Raw genomic sequence first — 9,952 nt, forward strand, 5'->3', positions numbered from 1 at the left:
ATGTTTGTATGCATGCATGTAAGTATGTGTGTGTGTTTGTGTATGTGTGTATTATGTATGTGTGTATTCGTGTGTTTGTATGTTTGCATGTGTGTATGTGTGTATTATGTATGTGTGTATGTGTGTGTGTGTATGCATGTATGTATGTATGTATGTATGTATGTATCTGTGTGTGTTTGTGTATGTGTGTATTATGTATGTGTGTATTTGTGTGTGTATGCGTGTATGTATTTATGTATGTACGTATGTATGTTTGTATGCATGCATGTATGTATGTGTGTGTGTTTGTGTATGTGTGTATTGTGTATGTGTGTGTATGTATGCATGTATGTATGTATGCATGTATGTATGTGTGTATGATTGAAGAATGAAGAATATTGAAGAACATCCTATATACATACATACATAGTAAATACTACATACGAGTACATATTGGTGAGACAAACTTTTTTGAACTCGGATCTCTGGTGGTGATTTTTGGCAACGCGTTAGACCTTTAAAAAATTGGCGATTTTTGAAGATGTTTATGTAAACAATTCTACTCGGCAAACCCAAACCCAAACGAACGTTTAGTTTAGTACCACCACCAATAATATATGATCTACATAGAATTAAGTACCTAATAACAATCACCTTTGTTTCTAATTCTACATACATACAATAATTTTAGTAGGGCATCGACACTTTTTTAAATTTTGCTTTAAATTTTGAAAAACTTTTTTAAATTTTGTTTTATTAGGTATATTTTCATATTATTGTTATTGTATAATTTGATTTTTAGAAAAGACATGAGCATCGGGAGCAATATGACCGAAATTAGTGCCAATTTTGGTGACTCAACGGATTTCGAAATAGATGTGCAGCATGCACACCTTTTCTCGAAATACATGTATCGGAAGTATGTCGAACAGGAGCAATGCGATACTGTGCTAGTTGTCGGCACTGCAAGGTTAGTCTTGCTTCAAATATTTAATGTATTATGTACATATGTTAACTCGAGGTTTTATGTTTAATCTGTTTGCAGATTCAATGTACACAAGTTTATTGTTATGTGCAACAGCGACTATTTGGCGGAGCGTTTAGAAGCATCACCGGAGGAAATTGTCTTGGACGATTGGGGCGATTTTCGTCTGGACACTGTGAGCAAAGCTATTGAATACTTCTACAGAGGCAAACTCGGTGAGAATTTAAACTTCGTTCGTACGAATTAATACATATGTACTAATTAGTACTAATGACAAATTTTACAATATTTGCAGATTTGGATCCTCTTGGGGCGATCCAGTTAGTTGAATTTTCGCGAACAAACATTCACTGCTATAAACTTGAGGATTATTGCGTGTCGTTCCTAGAAAGCGCATTAAATACTGAAAACTTCTTGTTAATCGGAAATTTTGCGAAGCATTATAGTTATTTCTTATTGCTAGAAAAAACGAGAGCTTACACAACTAAAAATTATGTTGACGTATGTATATTATAATTTTAGGTCATACATACGTATGTGTATTTATATTTTTTAATATTCATGAAATCTGTCTGTCTGTCTGCATTGTAGATAATTCAAGGGAGAGCGTTTCTCGATATAAAAGCTGACCAACTGGAGGAATTGCTGCAGTCGAATGATTTAAATGTCACCACAGAAGAGCAAGTGTTTATAGGCTTGAAGCTGTGGGTTCAAAAGGACTGGGACAATCGGAAGCAGCATTTGAATGCTTTATTTAAATTTGTTAGATTTCGTCTGTTATCTAAAGAGGTAATAATATTTTTAATTTGTTTTGTATATTGTACATACATATATTACATGTAATTCTTACTGTACTTTCTTAATGTGCTTTCATATGTACATATGTATGTATGTATGTATGTATGTATGTACAATGTACTAATCATTACTTGATATAATATTTTGTTTTTAATGTGTGCTCGGCACAATAAATTTAAAAAGGTATGCGATTAATTGCTGAACGTTATAAATGTTTCGTTTCAGTTCATTTTAAACGAAGTGAAACCTCTTTGTTACAATCGTGTATGCTGTCAACAATTGTGGGATTTACTTGAATGGAATATGAGTCCAAAAAAGAGACCACGTCTATCATTGCAAAATGTAAAACCTAGAAAGAGCACACGAGGTATATTGATTGTAGGAAAACGTTCGGCAAAAGTAAGTTTAGTTTGTATGTAAATGCATATGTATGTACATAGATATATGTATATGTAATTATGTATATTTTTCAATGTTTTTTTTTTAGCTTGCCAATGAAATCCAAACAATAAGAGGAGATTTCCAGAAATGTTTGTCGTTTTACGACATGAATAAATTTTATAATCCCTTCGAGACGGTCATTCTTCGAGACCAATATTTAATAATGATTGGCGGTCTATCGAAGGAGGTGTTTATTCAATTTATTACTTAACTTTTAAATTTGTGCCGTCACGAAAGAAATGACAATAAATCGAACATTTATGTAGATTCTATTTGTTATAACAATATTTTGAAAAGTTTACTTTGGGGGATTGCAATACCGGCATTGGGTTTTTCAAAAGGTAAGTTCATTAATATTCAGCAACTCGTTTCTTTTGTTACCTTATTGTATGCAAATTTACTAACAATACAGTTATAATAATACGTGTGTATAATATTTATATTGAATAGATGTACAGTTTGGATGTTGCCACAAAGGATGTGACGGCGCTTCCACAAATGGTACATGAAAGAAAAAATTTTGCAACCGCTGTTGTCGGTGACCATGTTTTCATCTCAGGAGGAAAAAATCCCTGTTCCAATGCTGCCACTGAAGACATAGACTTACAAACGAGTGTACATAGGTTGGTTGGTTGGTGAATATTTATGATGATTTTTTAATATTGTACAATGGAATACAACTAGTTTTTACGATTTTTCAAAGGTACGATGTCAATACAAGAAACTGGGCCTATCTATCCCATATGTCGGAGTGCCGACATCTCCATGACACCGTTGCACTAGACGGTGTCATATATGCAATAGGTGGAAAAAACGACAAAGAGGTATTCCTTAATAGCATGGAAACTTTCAATGTGGCCAGGAATAGATGGACGGCCGCTCCGCCGATGGCCGAAAAGAGAGCCCGGTTTGCTGTAAGTATTGTCAGGATTTTTTTCTGAAATCGATTATGTCTACATAATCGCCATTTTACATTGTATGTATTGTATTGTATTGTATTGTCATCATTGAGAAAAATTGAATTTTGAATATTGTACATACATACATACATATATTATATATCGTTATATTCAGTCTGTTTCACTTTGTAGGCTGTTGCATTGGGAGGTTATATCTACGCAATTGGCGGCACCTGCGATATTATCAGCAATAGCAATAGCAATAGTACACACGACTCGGTAGAACGGTATGACCCGGAGGCTCAAACCTGGACATATGTTGCTAGTCTCCCTGAAGCACGGTTTGGGCATAAGGCTATCGTCCACGACGATAAAATTGTTTGCGTCGGTGAGTTGATTTTGATTTTGTAACAACCATTATTGTGTGTGTGTGTGTGTTTTTTGTATGCAAGTGATTAATATTTAATACATATTTATTTCAGGAGGTAATCACTTGTCGGTGCTAGAATACAGCCCCGATAGAGACTCGTGGACGATTATTGGATCCATTTCAACGAAACGATCCGATTTTAATATGCTAATTGCACCGATGCATTTACTGACTGGTTTTAATGTTTAATAATGAAAATGAAACTTGAATTCAAATGAGTAGTAACTTGTTTAAATGCATAACTTGTTTAATATTATGTACATATAATGTTTTCCTTTTAATGGTAACACTGTTGGCTTAAAACAGGATTTTTGTTTTGCATTTCCATTTTTATTTATTATATTATATATGTATGTACATATGTAAGTACATATATGTGGAATTATTTGTACACATTCTTTATTTCATGAAAACTATTAACAGTTCATCCTGTTCTATATTTGTAAATATAATGTCACAAATATATTTTTTTCTCAAATGAAAAGAGTGTTTTTATTTATTTCATCTTATTTTAATAAACGTTTTGTTATTAATGTGATCACGAGTGGAAACTCAATCAATCAATGAAAATAATGGTCATCATTTTTTTAAGTTAAGTAAGTATCCGGTGAACCCGAGCTACCTTTTCATTTCAAAAACAATTCAGTTAACCAGTTTTTTGCACAACTTCAAACATCAAACACCTAATCATTTTCTCTCAACAAAATAAGACGTAAAAACTTATAAACTAGGTATTTTTGTACATCCATGAGTTTTATTGGACATTAAACGAAATTCATCGCAAGGTAAAAACCTTCATCGGCAGAAGTAATTGCACTCCAAAATGTTTAGACGGAGACAAAAGTGATTCTCTTTTATCGTTGGTAAACGAAATTCATCGCAAGAGCAATAATATGCATTCAATTATGCCACGATTCTGGACAAAACTTTCCTTATTTAAGTTTTCAGATTAAAAACCTTCATCGGCATAAGTAATTGCACTCCAAAATGCTTAAACGGTGACAAAAGCGATTCTCTTTTATCGTTGGTAAACGAAATTCATCACCAGGAGTATACTTTGCGTTCAATTTTGCCACGACTTCGGCCAAAACTTTCCTTATTTAAGTTTTCAGATTAAAAACCTTCATCGGCAGAAGTAATTGCACTCCAAAATGTTTAGACGGAGACAAAAGTGATTCTCTGTTATCGTTGGTAAACGAAATTCATCACCAGGAGTATACTTTGCGTTCAATTTTGCCACGACTTCGGCCAAAACTTTCCTTATTTAAGTTTTCAGATTAAAAACCTTCATCGGCATAAGTAATTGCACTCCAAAATGCTTAAACGGTGACAAAAGCGATTCTCTTTTATCGTTGGTAAACGAAATTCATCACCAGGAGTATACTTTGCGTTCAATTTTGCCACGACTTCGGCCAAAACTTTCCTTATTTAAGTTTTCAGATTAAAAACCTTCATCGGCAGAAGTAATTGCACTCCAAAATGTTTAGACGGAGACAAAAGTGATTCTCTGTTATCGTTGGTAAACGAAATTCATCACCAGGAGCATACTTTGCGTTCAATTATGCCATCACTTGGGCCAAAACTTTCCTTATTTAAGTTTTCAGATTAAAAACCTTCTTCGGCAGAAGTATTTGCACTCCAAAATGTTTAAACGGAGACAAAAGTGATTCTCTTTTATAGTCGGTAAACGAAATTCATCGCAAGAGCAATAATATGCATTCAATTATGCCACGATTCTGGACAAAACATGTATGTATGTGTGTGTGTGTGTATGCATGTATGTAAGTATGTTTGTATGTATGTATGTATGTATGTATGTGTGTGTGTTCGTGTATGTGTGTATTTGTGTGTGTGTATGTATGCATTTGTATATGTGTGTATTATGTATGTGTTTTTGTGTGTGTGTGTATGCATGTATGTATGTATGTTTGTTTGTATGTACGTATGTATGTATGTGTGTGTGTTTGTGTATGTGTGTATTATGTATGTGTGTATTTGTGTGTGTATGTTTGCATGTGTGTATTTGTGTGTTCGTATGTGTGTATGTATGCATGTGTGTATGTGTGTATTATGTTTGTGTATGTGTGTTTATGCATGTATGTATGTACGTATGTATGTTTGTATGTATGCATGCATGTATGTATGTATGTATGTATGTATGCATGCATGTATGTATGTATTTGTGTGTGTTTGTGTATGTGTGTATTATGTATGTGTGTATGTGTGTGTGTGTATGTATGCATGTGTGTAATTGTGTGTTTGTATGTATGCATGCATGAATGTATGTAAGTATGTATGCATGCATGTATGTATGTGTGTGTGTGTTTATGTATAGGTTAGGTTAGGTTAGGTTAGGTTAGGTTAGGTTAGGTTAGGTTAGGTTAGGTTAGGTTAGGTTAGGTTCGGTTAGGTTAGGTTAGGTTAGGTTAGGTTAGGTAAGGTTAGGTTAGTTTAGGTACGTATGTATGTTTGTATGTATGCATGCATGTATGTATGTATGTATGCATGTGTGTATTATGTATTTGTGTATGTATGTATGTATGCATGCATGTATGTATGTGTGTGTGTGTGTTTGTGTATGTGTGTATTATGTATGTGTGTATTCGTGTGTTTGTATGTTTGCATGTGTGTATGTGTGTATTATGTATGTAGGAATGATTTTTAAACGAGCCGTAATTGTGGTTGGTCAAACTGCAAGGGATAAAGTATGAGTGTGGTATGCATGGGAAAGACCGGATGCGTGTTGTTATGGTCACTTGTTGGAGAGCAAGCCCGAAGATGTGTTAATAAATACATAGTTCTGACTTAATCTGCGTTTCACTTGGAATCCTTCACATCCGGATCCTATATTTGGGGGCTCGTCCGGGATGCCTGAAGACATTTCGAGTGACAGCCGGGAGCGGTCAGACGACGACGCGGAGTTTTGACAGTTGAGGTTAAGGACGCGCGCGCCATGACGCGTACGAACATACAGACGACGCCGGTGGCGTCACGTCAGCGAACACGCCACACGACGATGATGATATCCAGAACGATAGCGCCATTATCAGCGTCAGTTTTACGTCGGCTAACTGTCGTGGAGATGCAGAGGTTCGCGGACTTAGACGAAGATGATGACGACGACGATGAAGAGGAAGAAGAAGACGAAGTGCCATATTTTGACAGAGACAAATTCGAGACATACGCGCCACGGTTTAAGGGGATCGGCGGTGTGCCAATCAGCCAGTGGATTGTGCGCATGGAAGAATTTGCGAAGTTCTTCCACTGGACGCCCCTGGAGCAACTGGTCTACGGGAGAATATATTGCGTAGGAACAGCGAGAATGTTCCTGGATTCAGAAGGGATAATTACATCATGGACTATCCTTAAGCAGAAACTGATAGAAGAGTTCCAGTGGGATGACGAAGAGCTCGTCTTTGAAGAACGAGAAATGCTTGCACAAGCAGGGCCCATTGACTCCGATTCAAGTGGGGCCGGTGAAACACCAGACGACGAACCCAGGGTGACGGGGCCCGTGAGAAACCGTGAAAACCGAGAAAGACTGAGTTCACGATGCTACAATTGTGGTGGACGTGGTCATTTAGCAGCCGACTGTAGGTTTAAGACGAGAGGAACTCGTTGTTTCAATTGTAACGAGTTTGGGCACATATCAGCTCAATGTAACAGCACCAAAACAAAGACTGTCTTGACAATACAAAAAGAAATAAGAGAACCAGTCAGTATTCCAATACAAGAAGAAATAAGAGAACCAGTCAGTATTCTAACACAAGAGGACGAGGCGAACATGGCTGATGGAGATGTAAACATGGCCGATGTAAGTGTGAACAGTGATGGTTTGCACAGAAAAAGACCTTTGCAGCAACGGGCTTCACGAGAGATGTCTGCTCAAAGAGAACTCATTGTTTCCAATAATGAAGAGGACGATGCGAACATGGCTGATGGAGATGTAAACATGGCTGATGTAAGTGTGAACAGTGATGGTTTGCACAGAAAAAGACCTTTGCAGCAACGGGCTTCACGAGAGATGTCTGCTCAAAGAGAACTCATTGTTTCCAATGATGAAGAGGACGATGCGAACATGGCTGATGGAGGTGTGAACCTGGCTGATGGAAGTATGGACGGTGATGGTTTGCAAAGAGGAAGACTTTGGGACTACGGAGACATACCGTTTTCAAATACGGATGAACCACCCGATGATCAATTTGGAAAAGGATCTAAGGATTATAGTCATTTGAAGAATTCTGAAGATGAGAATAAAGAAAAGGAAAAACATAAAGACAAAGAGAAAGATATGGCTAAATCACAAGAAGGATTAAGGGACCCAGTCAAAATTTCAACACCAAAAGACACTGTATTCACTTTCAAGCTCAGTCGTAGTCGGATTGATGTTAATTCAATGGAAAAGAAAATGGAACCATGGATTGAGAAAAGACTTACTGGATGTATCAGTGAGCCAGAACCAATATGTGTTGACTTCATTTATGGTAAATTACTAGCAGAAAATCTGTGGGGTGACGGCAGATTCATCGGATGCTCAAGGAGAATCGCCACGGGCATTGGATAGTATTTAAGTTGTACCGATGGAAGTTAAGTGTGCGTTTGTGAATTAGAGAATAAGTGAAAGACCTGGAGGGTTTTTAGTTAAGCCTTACTTGTAATTTGATGATTGAAAAGTGTAATGTTTTATTGCTTATTCTAGTATTTTTTGGGAAGTGCTTGGTACATTGAATCATGTTTTAAAATGTGATTGTTTCTGGTGTAAAGATTTAACCTGTCATTGTAAAGGTATTGATTTTAATGTTTTATTGCTAATTCTAGTAATGTTTTAAAATGTGATTGTTTCCGATGTAAAGATTTAACCTGTCATTGTAAAGGTATTGATTTTAATGTTTTATTGCTAATTCTAGTAATGTTTTAAAATGTGATTGTTTCCGATGTAAAGATTTAACCTGTCATTGTAAAGGTATTGATTTTAATGTTTTATTGCTAATTCTAGTAATGTTTTAAAATGTGATTGTTTCCGATGTAAAGATTTAACCTGTCATTGTAAAGGTATTGATTTTAATGTTTTATTGCTAATTCTAGTAATGTTTTAAAATGTGATTGTTTCCAATGTAAAGATTTAACTTGTCATTGTAAAGGTATTGACCTTTCTGTTTTGTATTGCTTGAAATAATTTTAAATTTTAATTGTGATGATTGTGATGTGTAACTTTATTGAAGATTGAATTGTGTTGAAATGTAAAAATTGATTTGTAGTGAAATGTGTAACGATTAATTTGTTATAATTGTAATTGTTATGTAAATTGTAAAATGATTGATGTATAAGTGTATTGAAATGTAGTTGTGATGATGATTGTAATTGTGATTTAAATTGTAATTGTGACAATTGAAAGCATGTTTAGAAGAATATAAGATGATTTTATGGAATGGAAGATTAAACATTGTTGAGGATGATAGAGGAAATGTTTTAAAAGAATGTAAGATGATACATTGTATAGAGTGGAAAATGAAATGTAAAAGAATGTGAGATGAAACATTGTTGAGGATGATAGAGGAAATGTTTTAAAAGAATGTAAGATGATACATTGTATAGAGTAGAAGATGAAATGTAAAAGAATGTGAGATGAAGTGCTGTAAAAATATAAAAGACAGAATGTCATCCGAGGGCGAATGACAGTCAGGAATGACCGAAATGTAGGAATGATTTTTAAACGAGCCGTAATTGTGGTTGGTCAAACTGCAAGGGATAAAGTATGAGTGTGGTATGCATGGGAAAGACCGGATGCGTGTTGTTATGGTCACTTGTTGGAGAGCAAGCCCGAAGATGTGTTAATAAATACATAGTTCTGACTTAATCTGCGTTTCACTTGGAATCCTTCACATCCGGATCCTATATGTATGTGTGTATGTGTGTGTGTGTATGCATGTATGTATGTATGTATGTATGCATGTGTGTATAATGTATGTGTGTATGTATGTATGCCTGTATGTTTGTATGTATGTATGTATGCATGCATGTATGTATGCATGTATGTATGTATGTGTGTATTCTTGTGTTTGTATGTTTGCATGTGTGTATGTGTGTATGTGTGTGTGTGTATGCATGTATGTATTTATGTATGTATGTATGTTTGTATGTATGCATGCATGTATGTATGCATGTATGTATGTATGTGTGTGTGTTTGTGTATGTGCGTATTTGTGTGTGTGTGTGTGTATGTGTGTATTATGTATGTGTGTATGTGTGTGTTTGTATGTATGCATGCATGTATGTATGTATGTCTGTATGTATGTATGTACGTATGTATGTATGTATGTATGCATGCATGAATGTATGTATGTATGTATGTATGTATGTTTGTATGTATGTATGCATGCATGTATGTATTTGTGTGTGTGTTTGTTTATGTGTGTATTA

The 9,952-nt window shown here is 35.3% G+C and overlaps 2 protein-coding genes across 3 annotated transcripts; both read left to right on the forward strand.

The window, feature by feature from the left end:
• The first annotated feature begins 769 nt into the window (after positions 1-769).
• On the forward strand, positions 770-4,013 carry LOC143921914 (kelch-like protein 31). The gene is made up of 10 exons (XM_077445235.1): positions 770-949; positions 1,025-1,179; positions 1,260-1,465; positions 1,556-1,753; positions 1,988-2,161; positions 2,250-2,390; positions 2,654-2,826; positions 2,907-3,117; positions 3,295-3,490; positions 3,585-4,013. The coding sequence occupies exons 1-10, from the start codon at positions 789-791 to the stop codon at positions 3,719-3,721; spliced, it is 1,752 nt and encodes a 583-aa protein (XP_077301361.1). The 5' UTR covers positions 770-788; the 3' UTR covers positions 3,722-4,013.
• Positions 4,014-6,450: 2,437 nt separating this feature from the next.
• LOC143921912 (uncharacterized) lies at positions 6,451-9,388 on the forward strand. Of its 2 annotated transcripts, XM_077445233.1 has the most exons (3): positions 6,451-8,317; positions 8,407-8,739; positions 9,033-9,387. In XM_077445233.1, exon 1 carries the CDS (start codon positions 6,486-6,488, stop codon positions 8,094-8,096), a length of 1,611 nt encoding a protein of 536 aa, XP_077301359.1. In that variant the 5' UTR covers positions 6,451-6,485; the 3' UTR covers positions 8,097-8,317; positions 8,407-8,739; positions 9,033-9,387. The 2 variants fall into 2 exon arrangements, with proteins under 2 accessions (XP_077301359.1, XP_077301360.1); XM_077445234.1 differs by having other exon boundaries at positions 6,499-8,265; positions 8,351-9,388.
• Positions 9,389-9,952: the final 564 nt, after the last annotated feature.

Source organism: Arctopsyche grandis, unplaced genomic scaffold, assembly GCF_051622035.1.
Source record: "Arctopsyche grandis isolate Sample6627 unplaced genomic scaffold, ASM5162203v2 HiC_scaffold_46, whole genome shotgun sequence".
NCBI lineage: Eukaryota > Metazoa > Arthropoda > Insecta > Trichoptera > Hydropsychidae > Arctopsyche > Arctopsyche grandis.

Excerpts from the sequence above, each read along its gene's own strand:
- LOC143921914 (XM_077445235.1), top strand. The coding sequence starts at position 789 with ATGAGCATCGGGAGCAATATGACCGAAATTAGTGCCAATTTTGGTGAC. Across the intron at positions 1,754-1,987 it reads TTCGTCTGTTATCTAAAGAG|TTCATTTTAAACGAAGTGAA; the intron begins GTAATAATATTT and ends GTTTCGTTTCAG. Across the intron at positions 3,491-3,584 it reads CGATAAAATTGTTTGCGTCG|GAGGTAATCACTTGTCGGTG; the intron begins GTGAGTTGATTT and ends TATTTATTTCAG.
- LOC143921912 (XM_077445233.1), top strand. The coding sequence starts at position 6,486 with ATGACGCGTACGAACATACAGACGACGCCGGTGGCGTCACGTCAGCGA.